This window comes from Euwallacea similis, chromosome 12, assembly GCF_039881205.1.
Source record: "Euwallacea similis isolate ESF13 chromosome 12, ESF131.1, whole genome shotgun sequence".
NCBI classification, from domain to species: Eukaryota; Metazoa; Arthropoda; class Insecta; order Coleoptera; family Curculionidae; genus Euwallacea; species Euwallacea similis.
In genome coordinates, this window is record NC_089620.1 from 3673138 (window position 1) to 3700262 (window position 27125).

Consider the following 27125-nt stretch of genomic DNA (forward strand, 5'->3'; position numbering starts at 1 on the left):
AAAATCACTTAAATAAAGTCTACTAAGTAGTATTCTGTACAGATTTTTTTAAAATCTATTTCAACTGCTTTAGCAAGTGTTTGTCACGACGACCTCCCTAAGACCCCCCCAAAAATCGTCCCGTTAGCAGGGACCACTCTCGACCATCCATTGTTGCGGACCCGAGTATTCCCTTTTCTTCTTGACGCCTCTCCTTGTCACATATTCTTCAGGGTTCTACAAATAACTTTCCCTGCCCGTACATATGTACATTTATATACATACACATTATTCCCTGTGGCCCTTCATGGTCGGGAACACCCATATGTTGCACTTTGGCCATGGGGCGGCTCCGCTACATAAAGCTCGCCCAAATGAACTTTGCGGATGATCTGTTACGTGTACTGACAGAAGATGCATTTAGCGAGAATGAAATCACACCAAAATATTAAAAGTATGGAAGGACATACAGTCCATGACAAATTTAAAAAATAAATGTGGTTCCCTCTCAATGGTCCCTAATGGGCTTCACATGTCCATGGCGCCAGGCTTCTTTGCCTAGGATCATATGTCACATAACATAGGATAAAGTACAGATAACCATAGCATAACGCAGATGGTTACATAACTCATGTACTATTGACATACTGAGTCAATCTGTTTACTGTGCATTCCAATGCCTTATCGCTTCACCCGCAAAGTGGGCGAACGACCCTCATAAGGACCATAAAAAACAAACTCCTCTTCCTCGGTCACGTTCAGTGTGGCGTTGCCGCTTACATTTATTTTTACCGCTTATGTTATTAATTCAGTTTTCAATTGCTTTTAGCAATGTTATTGTTGAATAATTTTCAGTTTTTTCGTTATATGTCAAACAATCAACATGTGTCAAGTACACTTTCCACATTTTATTCAAATTTTAAAGCTTATTATAGCTTTTCGGTTACCAACTTTGACATTTTTTTTAAACTATTAGGTTTTTGACCCCTGTTGTAAGGAACTTTTTTGTTCAAAAATCTTCTTAATTGTTGGTTAAATTTACGAAAGTTGTTTCACTAACACCTTGTATAACTATTACGTATATAGAAATGAGGGTCGCATCAGTTATTGTATATCACATTTGGGTAGGGCTATAACGGGGTTCTTAATGGGCACGTTCCTTTGGAAAAATATTAGATTGACGCTCTCTGAAAACGTACTGAGGGACAGGGCCTTGGTTTATACATTATAATGATGGGAATCATGATTTGCTTGGAAATCTGGAATTGGTATAAAATGAAGTACTTGCATCAATAGGTTAGGAATTTGATATTTTAGGCTGTGTGTTGGTTGTTGTGAGTATTGAAGTTTCATTTAGCAATTTAATTGTTTAAATGTATTTATTTTCTAGTTTTTTTATTAAATAACCTGATAAGCTTAAAATATGAGAGCTATTTTAGACAACAGCCTAAAATCACTGATAATCGTCGTCCATAAATGCTATAAGCAGAATAATCGCACATGTGTCGAATTTGATTAATCAATGTTCGCAAATTAACTATTTTTGAAATAATACGTGGTGCCCAATAAAAATGCGCTTCGAAACTGTTGAAAGGCAGCCCAGTATATCTGTTCACAGTATAAGTGTATTCATATCCCGAACCCTCTCCCTCGGCCCTCTGGAATTGATTGATAAAATCTTCTGATTGATAATCTTGTTATTACTCAGAGAAGTATTAAAATATAAGTGTAACACGTTCTGTACAGAAAAACTAGATGTAATCTCTAATATTATTCAGTCACATGTTAGCTGGACCACAATAGTTAAAAAAAACACCGGACTTTTAATTCAAATGTGTCACGAATCCACTTTATTTTCGTATACCTCACACCTGCAAACTAATATAATATTAAATATACGTAAATTAGGCTGTGGGCGCCTTTAGAATAGTGAGAAAAAATGAATGAATAGGTTCAAGCTCATATGGAATTCGCAATTAAGCATATCTAATTTAAAAAATAATGAAAAAAATCCCACGCATTTCCACTATGACTCGTGATTTTAAAACCGTGAACCGAGAAATTATTGCAAAAATATCAGTTTCTTGGCAAACTGCAAGTAGTACAAAATTATAAATAAAATATCTATTTAATAACTCGCTAAGTTCCATATAAGTCAAATCAGTGTGCACATAATACCATTATAACCGTGGTCAATGATACCTACGCCAAATTCTACTTCTACCAATGACATTAATGATGTTTTAACGATTTCAAATTTGGTTCGTCGTATTCTACGCAACATAATAACTCTTAGCAATAGCCAATACACATATTTTTAGCGGCATTAGTTTCGCTCGTAAAACACCATGCCTAACTATAGTTTTATTTAGTGTTAAAGTGCCAAATGAATCAGTGGGTTTTAACAAAAATCAAGGATACACCTATACCAACCAGATAACGCTAAAAATATCGATTTTGCGTGAAAGTGATAAGGAACTTATTATTGGTGATAGTATCGTAAATTATGGTGGATTATGACTCAAGAAATTAAGAGCACAGCAAGAGGGAAGTCATGGAAACGGACTTATCTACAGGATGCTGAATGATGATAAAAGGATTAATAATTATTTTAAGCCTTTATTTGAAAAGGTAATATTCTTGTTATTGGTAGTGTACTCAAACTACAAGCGGACTTGAGCCCCACATGCAAACCTTCACAAAAGCTCACCTAATACTTATATTTAGTCAAGTATATAGTAATGAATGATACAGATACCTGATGCAAAATATTTGGATTTAATCTAATATACCGATATTCAAAAGTCAATTTAATAAACGAAATATACGGTGGCAAACTGAAAAATTTGTTTTATTAAGAATTATGATTATTATAGATATAGGTAAATGAAGTTCAATCCTGATAATTTTATGTTAGGAATCCCCGATTCAGTTGTATACCATTTGTTATGTACCTTGTATACGTATTTATAATTTTTTTTACACGATCTAGTAAAAAAAAAACATTTCTTCGTTCTCTTACCTTACATGGTGACTCGAAATCACTAATAAATAAAGAAGAAGTCAATATATACATAAGATGATTATTTTAATCTTATAGAAATCTAAGTCTCCTGTAGCACGAAATTAGATATAAGAAGTAAATATCTAACAGCCGTCCTCTTTGATACTGTTTAAGATTTGTGTTCCCAAAGTATTCAAAGAGAAAATCATGATGTTTCAGTAACCTTCTGCAAATTTATTTAATTACAGTTTTAATCTCATTAGGAAACAAAATAAGTATACAATTAGGTATTGGATTCAGACAGTATTATGTTATACAAAATATACAACATATCTACTATGTGAAAATGTTTTAAAAAATGTTACTGTTCTGAGCCATACATTATTTAAAAAATAATTATTACTGACTAAACTATGCAAAATTAAAAAAAAAAATTGTTAATGATAGTTAGAAAAGTACCTTTATTTATAATCGATTTTAATGAAACTTATGATAGTTAAAGGATAGTTAAAACCTTATGGTATGATTATTACCTACAATTTTCATTCCATTATCTTAATCAGAAAAACGTTATTTTAAAAAATATCGAAATGATACGACCCCTTTGGAGGGCCATATCTCAGTAACGGTGCTCCGTTGGACCAATGTTTATAGAAACTTTTTTTACTATTTTTGGTTCTACATTTACCTTTTTAAGTTTTGTACCAACTTTTCCAAATACCCTGTATATTTATATGTACAGATATATGTACAAATATAGAAATTTAAAGATAAGATAAGATACCACTTTCACGTTTCTACAGATAGCTCAGTAAAGTTTGAGTCATCTCTTTGCGGTAATTACTTATTTATTCGCTTCTCTTGTTTATAAACTAATTTGAATAATTAATTGGATTTAGTGTTAGGCGAATAGTGTGAAACCATTGAATCGAAATGGCGTTATCGTCAAGAAGTAACAGTAATGAAACCAAGGAGTACTATGCAAGTATTTTTCAAAGGGTAAGCAGAAAAGTTAAAGAAAGTTAGATGGAAATTAAAAGGAGAATAATTAATAATCATAACCATATTCATACATTTCTTTCTAGAAACTAATCTAATATGCCGTAAAGATTATGAATATCGTATTGACGCTTATTAATAAAAAGAAATCTACTTTTCAAGTGGGCATGAAGTGATATTTTTATTTATAATGTATAAGGTAACGAGTGAGAATGTGTGATAACCTAATTAAAAAAACACCACCCACTATGAATTTAAGCAGTCCAAGTCTAGTGAAACCTCTGTACATCATCATCGTTACATCTGTTTCTCTCAGTCTCGATTTTTTTTCGAATCTTTACTTATAGTTTTGGTTCCTTCCGTAAATAACGTTATAATTCTATCTATAGGATGTTTTCTCACGAAAACTTTAGGGACTAATAGAGAATCGAAAAATAATATGAGTTTGCTTTATAAATATTGCCTCTAAGACACGTTGTTTTTGAAATACAAGGAGATGAAGTTTATATTTCTTTAAATAAATATTTTTAAAATGAACTGCACTGTTAAAAATTATTTGATGGAGTAAAATACATATACATATACAGGGTGTTTCCTAAATGTTAGGCAAAAATTTAGGGGGCTATTCCCTAAGTAATTTTAAGAATTTTTTATTCTTCGATGATTTTTGGAAAAATGCTTTGTTTTCTAGATACAAGGTGATAAATGTTTTTCATGAAATTTATTAAAAGCTATATACAATAATTGTTCAAAATGACTGTGCTCAGCTTGGATGCATGCTTTTGATCTTTTCCTCATTAACAGCCGAACTCTTTCAAAAATACCAGAACTGCACCCATCAATTATGCGATTTCTCAAATTTTCCAGATTTCCTACTGGATTAGTGTAAACTAATGATTTTAAATGACCCCATAGGAAATAGTCCAGAGGGTTCAAGTCTGGGGATCTAACTGGCTATAAGTGAGGTCCACCACGACCAATCCAGCGATCTCGATATGTTTCCATTAAAAATTCGCGAGCAATCCTACGAAAATGCGCTGATGCTCCATCGTGCATAAACCACATTACATTTCTGGTTGCCAATGGTACATCTTCAAAGAATTCAGGAAGCAACTGTTCCAAAAAGTTACGATATAATGCTCTTGTAAATCTTTCTGGTAGAAATATTGGTCCAATTAGCCAATCACCCACAATTCCAATCCAAACGTTTAACGAAAATTAGTGTTGAAAATTAACTTCTAGTACTTCGTAGATTTTCTTCGGCCCATGCTTGATTGTTATGAAAATTTCTTATTGCATTTCTCGAGAAATTTGCTTTATCGGTAAAAAGAATCAACGACAGTAGTTGCAGAATTTGCACCCATGTATGCAAAAGCCATTGATAAAATGCAATCCTCAAGGGAAAATCTGTAGGAAGAAAAGCCTGTACACGTTGTATGTGGTACGAGTACAAATTTTCCCTCAAAACTTTGCGCACAGTCTTATTATTAACGTCTAAAGCCCTTCCAATTTTTCTAGTAGAAATGCTTGAATTTTCCTCTATTATGTTTAGCACATTTTCTTCCAATTCTGCCTTCTCAGTGTCAGTGGTCTTCCTGCACTGCCACCTACTTTTAATGTACCTGTTTCATGAAGACGTAGATGAATTCTTTCGAACATTTTTCGATTGGGAACATTACGATTCGGAAATCGTTCAATGTAAAATTGCCTAGCCTATAACAAATTTCCATCGGTAAGTCCATACATGAAACGCATGTCAGTCATCTCAGTGTTCGTACAGGTATTCATGATAAAAAAAAGATTAAAAGAGACAAATTTGCAAACGTATTCAAATTAAATGACGTTCATCGTGTTTACTAGTGTTGTTTTCAAGATTCACACTATCTTGCTACACTTATTTTAACTATTTTAATAAAAAAGAAAAAAAAATGACAATAATTATTTATGGCCTTGTATCTAGAGAACAAAGCATTTTTCCTAAAATCGTCAAAGGACAAAAAATTCTTAAAATTACTCAAAAAATAGCTCCCTATATTTTTGCCTAACATTTAAAAAACACCCTGTATATGGAAGTAAGTAATAAAACCTCGTTTTTAAGTTATTTTTATATAGAATATTTAAAATAATTAGTACATTTTAAAGTCATTAACTCAAAAATGGGGTATCTCAGGTGATAATTACAAGATGAACTTTTTGCGCAAAAAATATCGCAGAACCAAAACAAGAACTAAAATTAAGTCAAGTAGCACTAATGGCGTAAAAATTCTGATAAAAAAGGGTCACTATTATTATGCTAATAATCTGAAACGTTTCTACTAAAGAAATAACTGTTCTCTCTGAGATATGTTCTATTCTCTATTAGCATAGCCCTGAAGTTTCTGCTATTGAAACAAGACTATCTTGTACATGCATCCCACTATTATTTTAGTACGACACTGACCATAATGATAAAATCGACGCAAAAGAACTGGCAACAATGCTCAGAGAAAACAACGAAGTCTCAGACAAAATAATTAAAAAATTGATCTCATACTCAGACACAGACAACGACGGGAAAATCGACGTCCACGAATTCACTGCTATGATACTCGACGAGAAATTCAAGGATCTTTTCAGAAAATACTTAAATAGGTATGTTTCTAAAGTCTGCCATGATCTGTATAATAATAAAACTGAATAAACATCACGTTTTTAGCTACGTAGACTTCATAGTTCCTCGGAATAAGCGGCACCGATACAAACCAACAGGAAGAAGCATCTTTGGAGGTGGTGCTGAAGAAGTCGATGGAGCAGTCACCCCAGAAATATCCCTCTGCCCTCTTCCTCTTTGCATGGTCTTCGTATCGCTTATTGAAATACTTTGTTATATTTTAAATCAACATCTAAATAAACAAGATCCATCACCCATATCTCCCATAAGCACTGACAGTGAAGGTCCAGTTGCCCGATATTTGATCTACGATCCTTATAAGAGGCAGGAGTGTTGGAGGTTCCTCACCTATATGATGGTTCATATTGGGTATTTAATAAGTCATTGTATCTTGTGACTATATTAAAATTATCGCCATTCAAGGTGGATACACCTAGGAACGAATCTTATTGTCCAGCTGTTTTTGGGAATCCCTCTAGAGCTTAGAAACCAATGGTGGAGGGTCCTCACAGTTTACAGTGCAGGAATTGTAGCTGGGTCGTTGCTCACCTCCATAGTGGACCCCAAGGTTTATTTAGCTGGGGCCAGTGGTGGTGTTTATGCCGTCCTTACTGCCCATTTGGCTAATATCATTCTGGTAACGATAATGATGATTGAAATTATAATTTAAGTAATTATTAGAGACATTTTCTAGAACTGGAGCGATATACCTTACGTAACAGTACAGCTAGTGGTGTTCTTGTTAATAATTATTATCGACGTATCCACAGCAATATACAACAGATACAGTCACACAGATATTATCCCAATAGCTTACACAGCTCATTTTGGAGGAGCTCTAGCCGGGTTCTTGGTGGGGATTTGGATACTTAAGAATGTAGAACCCACCAGAAAGGAGAACTATCTGTGGTGGGCAGCTTTCATAGTATACATTCTGCTAATGGGGTCTGCTGTTCTATTGAACGTTTGTTAGCAGAAGCATTTTTTGCCGTCCCGTTAAAAAAAAACGTTTTAACTTATTCTTAAAGATTAAACTTGAATGATGCCAAAGATTATTTTTTAGGCGAGTTATTACATATTTCGGTTATTTTATTGTCATAATTTATTATATTTATTAGTGAATTAGCTAAAAGGAATAAAAATGTTTCTTTACCTTTTTCTTTTTACTAGAGAAATAATTTCAAGAAAAACAGTATTAAATAGACAAAAGAACGATGTCTTTTTTCTCTTTTGAGTTATGTGGTGGTTTAAACTTTACTGTTCTCAAGATATTGTCCTTATGTGAATAGTCACGAAATATTATAATATATATAATTTATTTAGGTATTCAGTATGTTTTAGGTGAATAAAAGAATTTGTTTATCGCGGTGTTGTTATTTTTAATAATGATTATGTATTATCCAGGACGAAATAGGGTTATAGTTTTGGCTTTCCTGGTATAAATGCAAAAATCCAAAATCTTTTTAACGAATATTCCGAGAAGTGCCTGTCTTGTACCATAAATCGCAGTCAGATAAACTTTGAACCAGTTCAAAGTACGTCATATTACCAGCTGAAAACACACTGAAAAACTTTTTGAATTTTTAGAAATAGAGTGAAAAAGGCCGGGACCAACTACCGAACAACTGACAAGGGCTGTAGATCTTATTAGGAAGGGCTGGACTCAACATAGAGATTTGAATTGAGGATATCAAGAAAGTCACCTTCGTCTTTAACGTCACTTAGAGACCGACCCATAAAAAGTTTCTAGTTACAAAGTTCTAATCAAACCAGCACCAACAACACATCCTTCTCCCGAAATAATGAAGACAAAAGTCAGAAACCTTTCTGGTCTTTTATTTCACTTTTTCCTAGCGACGACCTGCAAAGGAGATAGTCGATGAAGAAAGACGTGTCCCGAAGAACAGAAAAGCACCGAAGAGGCACCTGTTGACAAAAATACTCCAAATCGAAATCTGGGAAAAGCTACCGGATTCACACTTACACATTCGAAAGAGTAGACTGAGGATGAAAAGATGGCGAATTTTTCCAAAGGAAACCAGTCCACGTCTACATGGTATACCTTTAACCACACACAAAATTAAAAATTGGTTCCTTATACAAAACATTAAGAATATGTTAACCAAAATTACCGTTACGCCCTTTTCCGCCGTTTTAAAAATCTCGATAATTTATAGTTTTAAACTCGACATTCAGGTCATAATAATGTACTCTTCCATTTTTAATTACAACATTTTAAATTAAAATTTAATCAGAGGCCTGAATCCCAAAAAATATAATTTTAAATCGAGATTTTTTCCTTTTTAGAAGAAACTTTTTACTTACCCCAAAAGAGACAACATTTGAACCGAAGGCGACAATAAAATGCGTATCTTGGCTACACACAATACAGCCAACATTGAAAATTCTAAGCTAAAATTTTAATATTGCAAGAAAAGAAAATGTATGGCTATTGCACTTGGTGTGCAGTAGATAGAAAGAGACACCAACTCATTATACTAGGCAGTCTTATATTTTTATACCTTCCTTAACACACGTGTATTTATTTCTTTATTGTTTGTTGGCTGCCATTTGTTTGTTTTCAATTTCCGATTTCTTGAATGTGACTGACTCGAGAAGCAATTTAGTTTTTTCTTCATTTCTTTTATTACAATTAAGTGAATCACTATGGCTGTAAGTGGAAAAATAGTTTACAATTGACTATTCCTCAATTACAACTTTTCAGCACTATTTCTATTAACACTAATTGAAGAAGCTTAGTGTAATTTGAACCTAACCTAAAACTTTCTCAACCATCCGGCTTTTTAATAAATTTTTACCCAAATTAACAATAATTTTCCATAAAATTAAATGCATCTCATCGTTTCTAGGCCGCTGCCGTTGCTAAAATTGCAGAAGTCCGTGAGACAACTCGTGTCGAAAGAATTGGGGCCCATTCTCACATTCGAGGTTTGGGGTTGGATGATTGCCTTGAAGCTAGACCTGTATGTATATATTTTGGTTTCTATGTTATTGTTCAGGCAAAGAATAAGAATTGAAAGTTTTATGTTTTTTTCATTAAATATAGGTGTCGCAAGGCATGGTAGGACAAGTGTCTGCTAGAAGAGCTGCTGGACTTGTTTTGCAAATGGTAAGAGATGGTAGGATTGCTGGAAGGGCTGTTTTATTGGCTGGACAACCAGGTAAGTGGTCCTTTAAAGAATTTTTTCTATGTTACTTATTGAATAGATAAGTTATTGATCAAACAATTAGCATGGTAATTTCAGTGGCTTCTTTTTTGAAGGAGTATTATATATTGTACTCTGCAAAATGAGGAGAAATTCATTTACCAAAATATGCAAGAGAATGTATAGTTAATATTACTTTAAATTTGCTTTACTTGAAAAATATAAAATATTTTCAAATTATTGTTGCTTTTTTTGATTCTAGGAACTGGCAAAACTGCAATTGCTACAGCATTGGCAGCTGCCCTAGGATATGACACTCCTTTCACAGGCATGGCTGGCTCAGAAATCTATTCATTAGAAATGAGTAAAACTGAGGCTTTAACTCAGGCTATTAGGAAAAGTATTGGAGTCAGAATTAAGTAAGCTACCTCTCTCTTACTAAATTGACTTATGACATAAATTTGTGTAATTATACAAGGTTTATTTTCTACAAAAAATAGTTTAAGTTTGGAATTTTTTATTTTATGCAGAAGTGGATATTATTAATATGAAGTAAATAATAAAATCATAAAATGAAAATTTGCAAGCAGTTGCTCCCAACGTAGACCTTAAAAATGTTTAACTTAATCTAACTTTGTATTTTGGTGTTTACTGCAATGAATGATTTTTTATTCTAAGGGAGGAAAGTGAAATTATTGAGGGTGAGGTTGTAGAAGTGCAAATAGAGCGACCTGCCACAGGTCTTGGTACCAAAGTGGGGAAATTAATTCTTAAAACTACTGACATGGAGACAGTTTATGATCTGGGAGGAAAAATGATTGATAGCATACTGAAAGAGAAGGTGCAATCAGGGGATGTTATAACCATTGACAAGGCTACAGGTGCTTATCAATTTATTTATTAAATTTAGTTCACATGATTTTAAAGGAAATCATTTAAACCTGTTTGTTTGCATTCATTTAATGGTCTAATAGTTGCTGAATCAAATAAAATCAAATCATAGAAATTCTAGTTCAAATAAATTATTTACTCATTGCCTCATTTTTGACTTCTTATGGCTTTTTTAGGCAAAATAACACGATTGGGTCGATCATTTGCTCGAGCCAGAGACTATGATGCCACAGGCCAGCAAACTAGGTTTGTGCAGTGCCCTGAAGGGGAGCTTCAAAAAAGAAAAGAAGTAGTTCATACAATTACATTGCATGAAATCGACGTAATCAACAGTAGAACCCACGGTTTTCTAGCATTATTTTCTGGGGATACTGGAGAAATAAAACCTGAAGTGCGGGAGCAGATAAACGGAAAAGTAGCTGAGTGGAGAGAAGAAGGAAAAGCTGAAATTATCCCTGGTGTTTTGTTTATTGATGAGGTAAGGTTGTTCAACTTGTTTGTTTTATATCTTTTAAAGAAACTTTACTTCAGGTTCACATGCTGGACATAGAATGCTTTTCTTTCTTAAATAGAGCTTTGGAGAATGAAATGGCTCCTATTGTTATTATGGCTACCAATCGCGGAATTACCAAAATCCGAGGCACAAACTACAAGTCTCCACATGGAATTCCACTCGATTTATTGGATCGTACCATTATAGTACCTACTAGTCCCTATGATGAGAAGGAACTGAGAGAAATATTAAGGTGGGCAAAACTCAATTTTAGGTTGACTTACAAAAAGAGAGGAATTAAAATTTTATTGCAGTATTCGTTGTGAAGAAGAAGATTGCCAAATGTCCGACAACGCCCTAACAGTTTTAACGAGAATTTCCAAAGAAACTTCCTTGAGGTATGGTATGCAGTTGATTATGACGTCGAGCTTAATTGCCAGGAAGAGGAAGGCTCATGAGGTGGACGTTGAGGACATAAAAAGGGCGTACCAACTCTTTTATGATGAGGGAAGGTCAGTGCAGTTCTTGAAGGAATACCAACAGGAGTTCATGTTTAACGAAAGTAAGTAAAAACGTTTTTGCTGTGTTAAAATACTTCAATAATGTAGGACAAGGCGTCTTTGTTTTTGGAAAGCAGATTGCCATATTTATAGGTTAAAGAAGGTTTTATTAACCGAAATTTTTATATTATAAAGTTCGTTCCCTAATTGTTTTTAACCTAATAAAAATATAAATATTTTTTTCCTTTACTATATTGATACGATACTTTTTTATTGCAGTGGGCGACGAAGAAAAGATGGAAGTCAGCTAAACTATTGCTGTCAAAGAAATCTGTATGTTTCTTCTTTAATAAGAAAACTAAATGTAAGTTTCTTTAATATTTCTTTGCTTAATTGCATTTCGTGTTTTGTCCGCTGCAAAGATATGTATCAAAGTATCTCTTTTTGTATTAAAAATGAAAACAAGAGTATCGATTTTCATTCACATTTTCAGAGGGTAATAGTAGTAAAAATAAGGCTGTCCAATTTCTAATTCATTTATTTGTGAGTGAATTGTGTCTATTATTGCTGGAATATTTATTTCACCTATTATTGCCAGCAGTCACTAACGTTTATTTGCACTGGAAAACTCTAAAAAAGAGGAGGAGCATTAAAATCCTTGCGCGGATATTTTACTTATTTAAAGGAAGTTTTGACAGATTTTTGTCAAACACTAAACTTGGGATCGAGATGACTCGGTTCTACACCAAAGTCCTGCTAGTGTAGGATTCCATAAACAACCTTATTTTAACCCTCCAGCGGTCACACACTGTGTAATTTCGAAGTGGCTAAAATTTTGCCCCATTTTTGAACTAAAATGAATCCATTTTTGGCTACCCATTGTTTGAAAAATTGATTACAAAATAGAACTTGTTGTTTAGTCATCTCTAAATTATTTTCATGTTTCAATAAAATACATCATTAATGTAATTCAGAAATCCATCATTATAAAATATCATACCTACCTCTGCAGGTACTCCGTAACTGTGTTCCGCAAATCAAGGAACAATCTAATTGCCTTTTAAATCTACTTTTCTACTTTTAGACCGTTTCAAATTCTTAAAACAGCAAGTTTGTAAACGTTAATTTATTGTTTCAGGCATCAGCGGAAAATATTTCTCTGAAGGTCTGAAAATCCATTTCTTGCAAATCACGTCCGATTCGGCTTTAGTGTAACCATTTCTGAAAAGAAAACGCAGCATTTTGGAAATAAACTCAACAACCACAGCGAAAAAAATAAGTGAATAAAAAAATACATATTTATTTACAAAAACAGAAATAAAACAACGAAAGACACAATGAAGTAATTAAAACTTATAAAAGAACAACTGAAGCTTTCGCAGGAACAAATTGAGTAACAGCGCTTTTTTCCTTCTAAAAAAGTTCCAGGTTTGCGAGTTTTTAGTACCGCTGGTCACATTACTTGGAACGTATTTATCTGACGCTACAAATACTAAAGAACAATTTGAAGTGGAAGCTTTAATTCTTTTGCTCTCACGTAAATAATTAGAGTTTCTAGAAAAAAAATCAACTACAAATCACATTAAAATACAAAAATAAAAATTAAATTTCAGTCCTTTATAACTTACTTTTGCCATTCTGAGCAGGGACTCCGTTCTTTGAAACAGATTACTTGGATTACATTGAAAAATATGGCTCCAATGGTATTGGCTGTTTCGCTATTTACGTTTTGCAGACATTTGCGAAATATTGCATCACAATCACAATGAGACCTAAAATATTGATTTATGGACGTTTTTTTTGTACTGGCACAAAGCCTTTAACAAATTTTTACCTAGTGTATGGAGAATTATTGCAAATGCCTTCACGGCATTCCTCTTTCCTTAGGCTTTTCGGACAATTGTCGTGTTCTCTGCAGCAGGCATCTTCTTTGGCATATCGTCCCAAGTCTGAGTAATTACTGCCAATGTTTCCTTTATTACAAGACGGACAATATTCTATCTACTACTAAATGGGGTTTTACCTGGTCCACACCATTTAGTGCCCGGATAAATAAAGCCTCCCTGTTGCTGCACTAATTTTTCCTTATCGTTACAAACTTCCTCTAAATTTCTTATGGAATCATCCGACATTTGCCTAACTCTGGCTGCATCTGCAGCCAAGAGCATCGTCCTTATATTACCCCTATCAAAATCATGTGTCACCCTCGAGAAAAAGACTTCTATATTAAATATATTTATACCTATCAGTATGAACATTGCAGTAGGGTATTTTCGTAGTGAGCTCGATCATGCGGGACATGCTGTTGTCGGCTATAAGAACGGTGCTGCCCAGTACTAGGGCCACGCATGTTAGGATATGGCATATTTTGACTAGAATGTAGCTCTGAACAGAGATTGAAAACAAGTTAGTGAAAGTTATGTAATAATTTTTCTCATTTTTGTCTGGATTGTGATGCAAATTCCTTTAAACCTATTAAAGTTTAAATGAATTTGCAAGCAGAGAAATTGCAACAAGAGGCCATGCCTTTTTAGCAGAACTTGTTCGATGTAACCTGCCTTGATAACAAAAAAAGACTGATCGTTTCGCAGAAATATTTTTAATTAACGAATTTGTGTGTCGCTTTAAACTTTGGAGCTTGAATTTTTTTTTGCATGCTGCTGGTAAGGCCATAACAGACGTAAATACATACTTACTACTTTTATTATTATGTACCTATAATGCAATTATACTCAAATTATTGTTATGGCTATGCAGGACACGTCAGTAATGAAAGCGGCATTTCAGACGCGAAGAGACACAAATACGACCCTGCCTTTTTAAGTTATATAATTCTTGTTTGATTGTTTTTTCATTGAAACGAATTTTCCAATAAGGATAACTAGATTATGAAGCGTAATTTAAATCGATGTTTCTTTTCGATGAAGATTATAGGTAGGTAGGTAATGTATAATAATTGTCATTTTAACTAGTGTAAAGGTCACTCTTGTGTGTTTATCAACTATTACTGGACAAACATAGATATTTATTATTTAAAGCAGGTAATAATATACATTTGCAAGCCAATCCTAGCGATTTTCTCATGGTAAGAGAGAGATAAATTTAATTTTACAATAGAACTCTACTACCTTAACACAAAGTCACACATGCAGATTTCTCAATATCTAAGAATGTGTAATTGCGAGTAGATAGACAAGGAAATTATAAAGCCAATAATATTTGCATATGTATCTACGCAAGTTTAACGTGAACGTCTCGATATGGTACTGTATTGCAATAAACGCATGAAATATTTCTGCTTCACATCGTTAATATTAAAGATGAAGGAGATTTGAACTTGACACACATAAGATATTTGGCTTGAAGCTGAACCAAGCCCAAAAGCGCTCTAAATTCTTACATGTAATTAATAATACCTTGGGTGGTTTTGGCCAGTTATCCATCAATATTGCATTCACATTTTTTATTTTATGTAATTATTACTTATTGGACAAATTTCCATTTCTACTTACCCCCATCATTGTCCTTTTACGTCGACATGGGCTGCAAAAGTTCCAGGCTTAGAAATTTGCCAAAAAAAAAATGTTTTGAATACGAAAAAGTGTGCTGAGAGCTTTCCAACGGAATGAGAGTTTATATTTTTTTTAACCGTTATTTTGGCTAAACTTCCTCAGATTGAGAAAGTATACTATAATTAAGTAAGTAAAAAAATAAGTAAGAACACGTCTAAATTTTAATGTTATAATTGAGTTTAAACTGTAGGCTCAAAAATTTATGGATAATCAACTGGGTAGCTTCAACATATCTTTAAAACCAGACCGTTGCCCAAATATTTATACCTAATACACCTATAAAATACATCAATTTAGTAATAATTGTAAAATTACTTACCGACTACATATAGGTAAGCTTGAACATTCTTGAACTCAACAGCATACTACTACATGAAATATATAACATTAATTACATTAATATTACATTTCTTCGGTAATGTAATATTAACTACATTAATATTACATTTTTTCCGTTCAATCTTACTAGTATAGAGAACAGAATGGGCATGAGTTATTGAACTTTACAGACCAATCTTATTGTCTTTAAGTTGTATCAGGCGAATTTAAGGTAGATAAAAGAAAGTTTTACTATTGAATCAAGACTAAACTGGAAAGAAATGTAAGAAGTTAGGGCCAAATGATTTCCACTGGATCAATTATATAGTATATTATGGTTTGGCCACAAAATAAATGTTTCTGAAGCGCTAAGCTGCGCTGAATGCTCACACTTATTTCACTTGTAATTACTTGAAAAATGACTCACCTTACACGGGAGTTTTAAATGAATGGATCTTGGTAAATTTCCCCTCCAATCTAGCTCGATTTTCAACAATGGAGAGTATCGATTTTTGGTTCTCCCGCCTCTCAACCTGTATAGCAAGCAGTCAATTGTACAAGCTAAAGTATTTCTGGTTGCGCGCCCACTGATTATGCTGGCCGATGTTGTCATAGTTTTCTTTTTTAGCTAACAAGCGATTTTGAACGCATTATCAACTATTGAATTTTTCCTCGATAATATAAAACTAATCCGATTAAGTGAAAAACCACTGATAGCAAAAAGCCCTAAGAATATTGTTAAAGGAACATTTCTTTTATTTAGTTTTTTTTTACTAAATTCTACAGAAATTTTTACGAATATTGGCCTATGAATAATTTATAGATCCATGATAGACTATTTAAATAAAAGTCGTACATTTTTGAGTGTGAAATCGTTCTGGTTTATTGATTAATAAATTATTAATGTATTTTAATATTTTTAGTTTTAGTGCGTTGCTTGGCAATGCAGCTTCCAGTATCTAATAACGTCACATCATACATGAACAAACCTAACCTCACAATCCCAAAAGTGTTGACGTCTCTCGAATGCACAAAAACTTATTTAATTTTTGTTCTCCCCTGCTGAAGCCCGTTAAAAACGTCTTGTACCACGTAAAATGCTATTTCGCCTGATACTCATATAAATTGCAATACAAACGCTTCCAATATGTTCATCCAAATTATCGTGCTATCGTGCATTCTCCACAACGTTGCCCACTCAGTTCCTCTGCAGGATTCTTTAACAGAAATTGAGGATTTTCTAAAGGAACCACGGTATTATAGTTACGATGAGCTGACCAATGCCTTTGAGAAACTGGAAACTGAGAATCCAGGTATAGCCAAGCTGGTCAGCATTGGCAGGTCAGTAAAGAACAGGGAGTTATGGGCAATGCATATCAACTCAAATGTTCAAAATCGAACACTTTTAACTCCCATGTTTAAATATGTCGCAAATATGCATGGGGATGAAGCCATTGGAAGGCAGTTGATGATTTATTTGGCATATTATTTAATACTAAATTATGGGAAGAATGAACGAGTGACTCAGTTAGTGAATACTACAGATATTTATTTGGTGCCCAGTATGAACCCAGATGGTTATGAAAATTCACAGGTGGGTACATACACAAAAAAGTTTGATTATGTATTTTATATCAATTAAATATATGTAGGTATAAGGATTAGTGTAAATTGAAGGTAGAAAATGGTCCTTCCAAGAAGTGCAAATTCAATATTTGCAAAACAATTAGTGCTGTCAGCAGAATACTATAAATAAATATTAGGTAAACAAACTTGGGTTAAAATAAAACCTGTTATTTTTTAGTGGTTTTTGCTATATAAGTATAACTAATTTTATTAGCTTTACTGCTGGTTGTACCACAAGTATTTATAACATTGAGGGCTAAAATATAGAATGAAACATAATGAGGAAAGCAATTATATGTGTTCAATACTGTTAATTTGTTAGCCATTTATCAAAAAAAAAATCTATTCAGTTTTATCAGTATCCATTATAAACTGACATATTATTCTACAAATTGTTTACTATTAAAACAATTGTGAGTTTCCCTTTGTTTAAGTTTTAGTTTTATTTACATTGAGTTTCTGTTTGATTGTGAAATTTTAATGTCCCCAAACTGACACACAGAATAACCTAATCTGTCATAAAATAAAACCTTTTAACTTCAAAAAACATATTTACAAGGTGCCTTCTGATGTTAAGGCACCTTCTGATTCAATTCCAATTTTCCCTACATATTGGCGATGGTATTTAACCTTATACTTGCATCTAGTCTTGTGTAAACGTGAATATGAAGGTTTAGGAATTAAGACACAAGAAAATCCCCTACCTATTGATCAGACAATTTGAAAGCAAATCATTTTTAATAATAAGCGCGTTTTAATCAGGACAGGACGTCCCTGTTGTTGAACTGATATTTTCCCAAACTTCTTTTATTTCTTTCAATGGTAGTTTTCAATTAAACTAATCAGCCTAAAACTCATAAATAGCATGGGGAATCAAGTATTCTGTGTCTTTAGTGGGTCTTAAATGCTTCTTTCAAGTTTTATTTTTGTAGTTTGGTTTTTAATCTGAATGAATACTTTATACTTAAACTGAAAAAATATATTTTTAGGAAGGGGAATGTGAATCCAAACCCCATTATGTTGGTAGGGAAAATGAAAAAGGCGTAGATCTAAACAGGGACTTCCCTGATCAATTTGAACCTCATAGAGCTGGTTTGTAGATATTTTTTTGCCACAAAGCTCTGCATCCTTAGCTGATTACTTTCTTTAGGAACTATTATTGCTGGCAGACAACCTGAAACCGTAGCAATGATGACATGGATTATTTCCAGACCATTTGTCTTGTCTGGAAACTTACATGGCGGGGCTGTGGTGGCCAGTTACCCTTATGATGATTCCAAGTAAGATGCTAGCCATCCAGCTTTTTAACCATTTATTAACTTAAATCTGAACTTCTTAACCTCTTTAATATCAACTGCTATTATAATAAAATGTGAATTTATAGTGCAGGTGTTCAATGCTGCAGAGAAAGCAAATCCCCGGACCATGAAATCTTCAAAAAATTAGCCCTTGTATATGCCGAACATCATGCTCTGATGAAATCAGGGGAGGCTTGTAAAAACGATCATTTTCCACAGGGTATTACTAATGGGGCCTATTGGTATGAAGTCAGAGGTATTATACTTTGTATGATTACTTAATTAGATTTTACTATTATAAACACTCAGGAGGGATGCAAGACTTTAACTATGTAAAATCAAACTGCTTTGAAGTTACTTTTGAATTGAGTTGTTGCAAATTTCCCCCTGCCACAACTTTGCCAAATGAATGGGACGGTAATAAAGAATCTCTGCTTAGTTTTATGGAGGCTACCCACTGGGGAGTTAAAGGTAGAAGTTTCTGAGATGAGATTTAATTAATATTTTGTATAATAATGTTTTGTTTTCTCCAGGATTAGTTACCAACGAGCATGGAGATCCAATCTTAGACGCAGACGTGGTGGTCAAGGGCATTAAGCATAATGTGACCACTTCAAACAGGGGCGAATTTTGGCGCTTGCTTCTTCCAGGAAAATACGAAATATTTGCCGCGGCCTTTGGGTAAGTCCCTCCTATTTTATCATTCATTGCACTTTAACTAATTTGAAAAATTTTTTGTCATTCTTTAGATATTTACCCTCGATCACAGTCGATGTTGAGGTACAACACGATAAAACTACCATTCAAAATTTCACCTTAAAATTAGAGCCACAAAAAGGTAACGATTTTGCACAAAAGAGTGGCGTGTCAGGGGATCGTTGGTATTGGGGTGCCTAAGGCTTGTGTTTAATACATTTCTTGCACGATTGGCTATTGGTTCGAGTTTCAATTCTCATTAACGAGTGCACTTTAACATTTGTGCTTAACAATCAATCTCTATTCAATTTTTATATAATATAATTAGTTGAAAGTCATTTTTTCATTAGCAAGATGAACATTTTTATTACGCTTTATTCATTATTTTGTTCAAATCAGAGCCAGTTTAAAAGAAATTTTTTGATTTTTTTGCAGGGCTCTCAAATTCCCTTAGAGCGCATAAGTTCTTTATGTGTTTAGTTTCATTTATTATTGCCTTTATATAAAATAGCGAAGAAAAGACTATTTACTAATTATGAAAGACGTAAATCAAGGCTCCGGCTTTTGAAGTGAGTTTTAAAGAAACACCTAGAAAGTAGTAATTTAACGTTAGATTTCTGCACATTTACTTATTTAATAATTTATAGAATCGCTATAGGGAACAGTTTTTAATAGGCAATATTGTAGTAAAGGATTGGGAATCTCTTACCCTATCTTAAGTGAAAAGTTAATTTTTGTCTTGATACACACATTATTTTAGTAGGTGCCTTTCAGAGTCTCAGTAATAGATATTTTTAGGAAGTAGATGAAAAGGGTACAGGCAGCTTTAGGTTAGGGTGTAGCTGATGAAAGTATTATTTGGTTTAACCCTCGGTATATGGGAGTTATTGATTCAAATATCAAGTTTTTTTAGCGTTTTTCAGTTAGTTAATGGCTTAACGGGCGATATGTGAAGCAATTTGAACGACGTTGCATTCATGTTTTTTTATTTCAAAATTTTCTAAACTATTGAAATACATATGTTTATTTATTTTTATGTTTTTTGGATATGTATTAGTTTTTATTATTCTTTGTATTATTTAGAAATAAACATTATAGCAAATAAACATGTGTATTTTTTGACCTTGTCCTTGTTCGTTCACTTGCTGCCAACTAACACTCTTCAGTTGACCAGTAATACCTAATTGATTTTATCTTCGGGTTAGCGATGAAGCGATCTAGGTAAGATATATTTCTATAGGGAATGTACAGGGCGGTACCTTTTCGATAGGTTCATTTCGGGATAAGCAAAACGGTAATCGAAAGATGAAAACTGATGGTACATTCTCGAGTCTAATCTTCAAATAAAATTTTTCCATGACGAACTTGATTTGTTTTCGACATACAGTTTTCGAAAAAATAAAGATAAAGAATGCAAAGTATACAATTCTAGTCGTTTTTTGAAAGCTATTGTTAAGACCACCATAAATTTTCTCTCAAAAATCGGTTCCAAGAGTATGCAGATTTCATCTAAATATCTATTACTGTTTTATCAATACCCTAGAAATTAGATTCTTACTAATGTATCACAGTAAAATCTAAATATTTTCACATATTCAACTGCTGCACATAGTTCTCAATTGGAAATTTGTTGCCTTCATCAATCAGTGCCCCTAAAAGATACACGCTATCTGATAAATTTGAATACTATTGCATTACTTCTTTATTAAATCTAAATATAAATTGTCCATAAGCACGATAAACTACATTTTAAATGCATTCAAATTTTCAGTACAAAATAATTACCAAAGCTTATATTGCTTATAAACTTTATATATTATAGGAGAATTCCAGAAGATGGTCACCCAAATTCCTCCATTATATAACGAATATGGTTTCATGATTAATGATCCCGAGTTATTTAAGCACCATCACTACGACGATCTAGTGAAGTATCTACAACTATTCCACAATACATATCCAAATATCACTCACCTGTATTCCATTGGGAAATCGGTGCAAGGCAGGGACTTACATGTCTTTGTTTTGAGTAATACACCTAAACGACATAAACCAGGTAATAAATTGTTAATAAATCTTCGTACTTATGTATATCTAATTGTAATTTAATTATTTTAATTAATGGTTTAGCGCCTCTCAGAAAGGTAACTACATCTTTTATTTTTCTGTCCTGTAATTTACTATTCAATGTTCTATGATTTTCTGAAAAGTCAAAATTTCTCCCTAAATCAATTTTCTAGGCAAACCTGAATTCAAATACGTAGCCAATATGCACGGTAATGAAGTCGTAGGTAGGGAACTTCTTCTCTATTTAATCAAATATATGTGCGAAAGATACGGTAGTGACGAGCGCATCACCAAACTCATGAACAATACTCGAATACATATACTCCCTAGCATGAACCCTGATGGGTATGAACAATCCCGAGAAGGTATTTGATTATTACTAATGAAATGGGGTTATATTACACAGTAATCTTGCTTATTTCAGGAGATCCCGAGATAATTGGAAGAAACAACGCGGATAATATGGATTTAAACAGAAACTTCCCTGATCAATATGGTGTTAATGCAGTATGTAATTTTTATGAGGGACATTATATGAAACTAACCACTTTTTGACTTTAGTATAACAGATTTTTGGAACCGGAGACTCAATTAGTAATGAGATGGATTAACTCAGAACCCTTTGTTCTTTCGGCAAACTTACACAATGGAGCTTTAGTGGCAAACTATCCTTTCGATGACAGTCCTCCAAATTTCCCTAAAAACGTAGCAAATCCTACCCCCGATGACGAATTGTTTAAATACTTAGCCAGCGTTTATTCAAGTGTATGTAATCATAGATCACAATGAATGGAAAGTATTTTATAAAAGTATGTTTAGGCTCACAAAACTATGCACGAAGGTCGCCCCTGTCCTTTATTCCCTAAAGAGCGGTTCGAAGGCGGTATAACCAACGGTGCCAAATGGTACCAGGTAACTGGAGGAATGCAAGACTGGAATTATTTGGTGGCAGGGTGCATGGAAATTACCCTGGAAATCGGGTGCGATAAGTACCCGTATGCTACGGAACTACCTCAATATTGGCTGGATAATAGAGAAGCTTTGGTTACCTTTATGGAGCAGGTAAATACAATTTTTCTCCGATTGACAAAAAATACATTTTAATGACTCAAAATAAATAAGAAAACATTGCTTTTATTTCCTAGACAGTAAAATGCTGCAGTTAAGGCAAATGAAAATTTAGAACTATTGCATATAAAATTTTCAGGTGCACATAGGCGTTCATGGTTTCGTGTCTAGTACTATTGGCCACAATATTCCTCACGCAGAAATTATAGTCGAGGGAAATAAACATACAGTAACATCATCAAAAGATGGAGACTATTTTCGATTGCTTCTCCCTGGCAAATACAACATCACTTTTGCTGCCCGGGGATACGAAAGCTATACAACTGAAGTGGTGGTGCCTGAAGTCGGTAGTGTACCACTGAACGTCATTTTAATGAAAGATGACCATTTGCATTGGTCAAATGCCTACGATTTCGACATTCAGGCAAATATATTTAACCCTGCTTATCTCCCTGCGTCTGAAATTTACCGTCTTTTAAGCGAATTGGAGAATTTTTATCCCAATTCTGCTGAGTTCCATGGAGGAGACGACCTTGTCTCCATGGTTATACATTGGTTGAAGTTAACTGAGCATGTAAGTAATTAGCGTTCTTTATATTGTTGGTTCTTCTAATTCTTATTTTTAGATAGCTCAGCCGGATGAAACCAAATTTCATATTGCTGTAGTAGGGAACTTGTTCGCTACTCAACCCATTGGTAGAATTATGGTTCTCAACTTGGCTCGGCATCTATTGAAAGGACTGTTCTATAAAGATCCACCCATAACTAACATTTTGTCGAACACGGCTATCCATGTTGTGCCTGTGATCGATAATGCTTTTGAACAGGTGAGTTCTTGTCATTTTTACTGTAAATGTGATATCGTTTTGACCAATGAGAATTGTTGATTTCACGCTATCCATGTAATTTGTCCATAAACCTTCCCCCGTAACCTAAGTTCTCATCATAACATTAAGGCGTCTTTATTGTTTATCTAGGCAATTGTAAATTTCGAATATTTTTAACATCCACTTGATTAGTTTTAATCTTCTGAGTATCTAAAACATTAATGTTATCAGACTTAATACAACAGAAATAAACAGGATTTAGTTTATTATGGCTTCTCTTCTTATTTGTTAAGATATGGGGGAATTACATTAAAGAATTTGACGGCTCGTCTAAAACTGACAAATACTCCTGCAACAATATTACTGCGGATTTCAAACAAGTTGGAGAACAACTCCTAGACCTCAATAGTCGTTTGATTAGCAATAAAGATGCCGTGGCACAAACCAACGCTTTCAAGCACATGCTTCTAGACGAAAAGTTTGATCTTGTGATCAACATCGAAGGAGGCAGAACTGGAGTTCTGTAAGTCATAATCTCCTTAAGAGATAAAATTTTAAACCTTTTTTTAAGATTTCCTTACACATCAAGTTCGATAAACAAATACGAAAAACTCGCCCAGATCTATAACAAAGCCTTAAAAATTCATCAAGCATGTCCAGAAAGGGAAGGCGGTACTAATTCGGAAATTACAGATTTCTTATTCAAGGAATACAACACACCTTTTCTGACGTTGAAAGTTAGTTGTTGCGATTATCCTTCAGTTGAGAATCTCCCATATATTTGGAGGGACATTCTGGGTCCAATTATGAGTATTTTGAATGCCACTAGAACAGGTAGTAGCAGCATCTTATGTTAGTTATTTCAAGCAAATTTTTTCTTCGGTTTGTAGGTCTTCAGGGAACAGTAAAAAATCAACAAAACTACCCCCTGAACAACGCAACAGTCAAAGTCTTTGAATCGGGGGAGACTTACGAAGTAACCAAAACTCTTGCCCATTTTAAAGTAATGTTGCCCCCAGGAAATTATCAAGTAGAAATTGCTTGTCACGGCTTCGACACTAAAACTTTAACTGTAGACGTAAAAGAACTGGTTATTAGCGATTTAAAAGTGGTTTTGCAGCCGTTTAGTGGAGGTACTATGGCTACTGACAGTGAAGAGAGTCACTCTGTCAAAAAAGTGCTGAATGATTATAATACGAAACTGGATGGAACAGAGGTGATGACCGATACGAGCATGCATCAGCCATTCCAGGATGGCACCAGTACTGGCGTCAAAGGTAAGGATGTTTTGTTTGAACTTTTTGGAGATGAAAGCGCATAAAATTAAATTTCCTGTGGAATAAAGGAGACCCATTGTAATTGAGTATCATAACCTAAACATGAATGTTCCATCATAAGAAATTTTAATAAATGTTGAAAATTAGATACTCTTTCACCATTTTATTCTAAATCCCATTTCATATAAATCGCAAATTTAGTAATGCCAACAATGTTGTAGGCTACGTTCAAGACCAGCAGCACCATCCAATCTCTCATGCCAAGCTTTATGTCAAAGAAGCAAACATAACTCTCTACTCAGACGAAAATGGAAAGTACGGAGCCCCCTTACCCCTTGGAACTTACACTGTAATTGTAGATGCCAATCACTATTTCAAAGACGTTAGATTGGTAGTAGTTAATGACTTAAACGTGCCAAAAATTGCCATGTTCACTCTTAGAAAGATCAACACAATTTGGGGGGTTCCTCGTTTGGCTTTCGTCACTCTGACTGGTTGGTTACCAATGGGTTTATTAAAGTTTATTAAGTGTGTTTGGATGTTTCAGGGTTTATTCTGGCTGGCATGTTAGGATTGGGAATATTTTGTTACCTGACTTGCCGAGGAAAGAGGTACGAGTATGGGTTGTTGCCTCAAGATGGAATTTATGAGGATTTCAAGGATGACGGGGATGAGAGCAAAGAGACTGAGGTTTTCACCAGACCACTAAAGCGTAAGTTGACACTAAGAAACTAATGATATTTTCAGTTCCAAGTTATAAAATTAGGAAATACTGATAGTTCTATTAGAAGTCATGTAGCATTTCATTATTTAGAGCAACCTATTACTCGGCCTTATTATGATGATGATGAGGACGATGATGAAAATGATTTTGCAGACATCGAAGGGAACTTTCCTTCCAGTTCTGAGGAAGATGATGAAATCAAACTCCTGTCACTAAAAAAATGACCGATTTTTGCAATAATCTTTATATAAATTTACTACAATTTGAGTAACATTTCCAAGTAAAATTCCATTCTAGAGAATTTATTAAGTCGGACTTATAAACACAATATTTAATTTAATTTTGGTGCCGGCTTAAAAAGTCTGTGTTGTATTCACAGCACAGCTTGGCAGCCAAATGTATATTCTTGAAGTTATATTTGACCTGATGCTGTAAGCTAAATTCGTTTATTCATTTATTAAGTCTCAGAAGTCTTTCGGACTAAACCGAGAAGGATACCTTTCTTTTTCTGTTCACCTAGAGATTCGCCGCTTTTCTTTCGAGACAGTCAAATTTGAAATTAACATCAAGCTTATAAATTCGGCTTTATATAAAAATGGGTCAAAAATTGATTGATTAATTTTATATAGGTTAAATCACACTAACGGATAATTGAAGGAGTACCAAACAGATTACTAATATAAAAATTGTTTTAATGAGTTTTTTTGGGTCAATTGCAGGTTGAAACATTAGATGATGATTTTTTTGATAAAAACTAAGGACTCTTAAAATGTCTATTCCAAGAGGCTTTTTAACTTGCAGTAAGCTATTTCATATCCTTTCGAATCATTCCGCTGATGCAAACCGTTTTTAATTAATGCATGCATTTACCACCTGTATTCACTAAAATTTTAAGATACTAATTTTTTCCGAATCACTTAATTTGTTCGTGAGTGTAGTTAGAGATAATAGAGTTATACAATTGATATATTTTTTATACTGTATTCTTTCTGGATACATCTGTACTACATCTGGATTTATAACGTGTTAATTTAGTATTTTTTTATTTTTACCAATTATTATACCATTAAAATTTTAGTTATAAACTAAGGGCTAATTTCATAGATTTCAGTTTAAATTTTAAAATTGACCAATCAGTAAAGGAAATTCCTTAAGTTAACATGGCATAGGCAAGAATGCGCAAAGCATTCGTTTAAATCAAACCTATAAAACTGATCCTGAATAATGAGATTTTAACTAGCTATAAGACTTATTTTAAGATCATAATTGGCGAAATTAGTGTCTTCTGGAAAATATACTTTATTCGTTATTATATGTTGTCAATTGTTCTTGCAGCTAAATTAATTTATGTTTAATTAGTTAATAAGGGGAATAAAGGTAGTGCACACTTGTAAATTGCCTTAACTTGCTTTCATCATGTTAATATTAATCTTGATTTTTACTAATTACCTTGACTCTATTAATACTGTATATAGAACTGTATATGTTCGTTCTATAATTCTTATTTTTTTAAACTTGTGATAGTAATAATCTTAAGGTAATAATAATTAATAAAGATAACTGATTACATACATTTGTTTTTAACGTTAAGAAATCATTCTACTACTTACAGGATGTTCTTCACAAATAAAGTAACAGTGTCCTTAAACGAGACGACTAATTAAACCGATGGACTGGAAAATAATTATAACTGCTTTTTTAACTGACGACGATATTTTTTATGTAATTTAATTAACTGCAATATAACTTAATAGAAAGTTATATGTTCTTTTTCGAAAAGATTCTCATTGTAGCACTTCATGTTTCTTACATTTGTCACCCAGGCTTAGTTTTCGTTCACATCAGTATTTTTGAAAAATACAGGTGTACCTAAATTTTGTCCCATAATTAATTTTCTACAGAGTCAAAGTAAAAATTTAAAAGCAAAACGTTTTAAATTTGTCCTCCATTAAAATCACTTTGGGTTGAT

General features: G+C 33.4%; 4 protein-coding genes across 6 annotated transcripts; 3 read left to right on the forward strand and 1 right to left on the reverse strand.

The window, feature by feature from the left end:
- Window positions 1-3792: 3792 nt before the first annotated feature.
- On the forward strand, window positions 3793-7878 carry LOC136412561 (rhomboid-related protein 2-like). The gene is made up of 5 exons (XM_066395646.1): window positions 3793-3982; window positions 6411-6613; window positions 6678-7001; window positions 7056-7269; window positions 7327-7878. Exons 1-5 carry the CDS (start codon window positions 3917-3919, stop codon window positions 7603-7605), a joined length of 1086 nt encoding a protein of 361 aa, XP_066251743.1. The 5' UTR covers window positions 3793-3916; the 3' UTR covers window positions 7606-7878.
- A 1318-nt stretch (window positions 7879-9196) lies between these two features.
- rept (RuvB-like helicase 2 rept) lies at window positions 9197-12134 on the forward strand. The gene is made up of 9 exons (XM_066395643.1): window positions 9197-9305; window positions 9503-9616; window positions 9700-9814; window positions 10062-10218; window positions 10478-10680; window positions 10867-11168; window positions 11222-11436; window positions 11498-11745; window positions 11963-12134. The coding sequence occupies exons 1-9, from the start codon at window positions 9300-9302 to the stop codon at window positions 11992-11994; spliced, it is 1392 nt and encodes a 463-aa protein (XP_066251740.1). The 5' UTR covers window positions 9197-9299; the 3' UTR covers window positions 11995-12134.
- A 71-nt stretch (window positions 12135-12205) lies between these two features.
- Window positions 12206-16193, reverse strand: LOC136412565 (phospholipase A2). Of its 2 annotated transcripts, XM_066395654.1 has the most exons (8): window positions 16001-16186; window positions 15196-15226; window positions 13926-14068; window positions 13707-13867; window positions 13518-13656; window positions 13312-13455; window positions 12688-12904; window positions 12206-12313 (listed from the first exon to the last, which is right to left on the reverse strand). In XM_066395654.1, the coding sequence occupies exons 2-7, from the start codon at window positions 15202-15204 to the stop codon at window positions 12805-12807; spliced, it is 696 nt and encodes a 231-aa protein (XP_066251751.1). In that variant the 5' UTR covers window positions 15205-15226; window positions 16001-16186; the 3' UTR covers window positions 12206-12313; window positions 12688-12804. The 2 variants fall into 2 exon arrangements, with proteins under 2 accessions (XP_066251751.1, XP_066251750.1); XM_066395653.1 differs by lacking the exons at window positions 12206-12313; window positions 12688-12904 and adding an exon at window positions 13015-13237 and having other exon boundaries at window positions 16001-16193.
- Window positions 16194-16539: 346 nt separating this feature from the next.
- LOC136412555 (carboxypeptidase D-like) lies at window positions 16540-26727 on the forward strand. Of its 2 annotated transcripts, XM_066395636.1 has the most exons (20): window positions 16540-17167; window positions 18189-18291; window positions 18350-18479; window positions 18584-18753; window positions 18807-18968; window positions 19031-19178; window positions 19247-19335; window positions 21016-21249; window positions 21434-21625; window positions 21685-21767; window positions 21822-22025; window positions 22080-22322; window positions 22468-22902; window positions 22955-23155; window positions 23449-23678; window positions 23727-23989; window positions 24046-24432; window positions 24654-24926; window positions 24980-25144; window positions 25247-26727. In XM_066395636.1, the coding sequence occupies exons 1-20, from the start codon at window positions 16721-16723 to the stop codon at window positions 25378-25380; spliced, it is 4293 nt and encodes a 1430-aa protein (XP_066251733.1). In that variant the 5' UTR covers window positions 16540-16720; the 3' UTR covers window positions 25381-26727. The 2 variants fall into 2 exon arrangements, with proteins under 2 accessions (XP_066251733.1, XP_066251735.1); XM_066395638.1 differs by lacking the exons at window positions 21016-21249; window positions 21434-21625; window positions 21685-21767; ... (8 more) ...; window positions 24980-25144; window positions 25247-26727 and adding an exon at window positions 19629-20299 and having other exon boundaries at window positions 16545-17167.
- The last annotated feature ends 398 nt before the right edge of the window (window positions 26728-27125 follow it).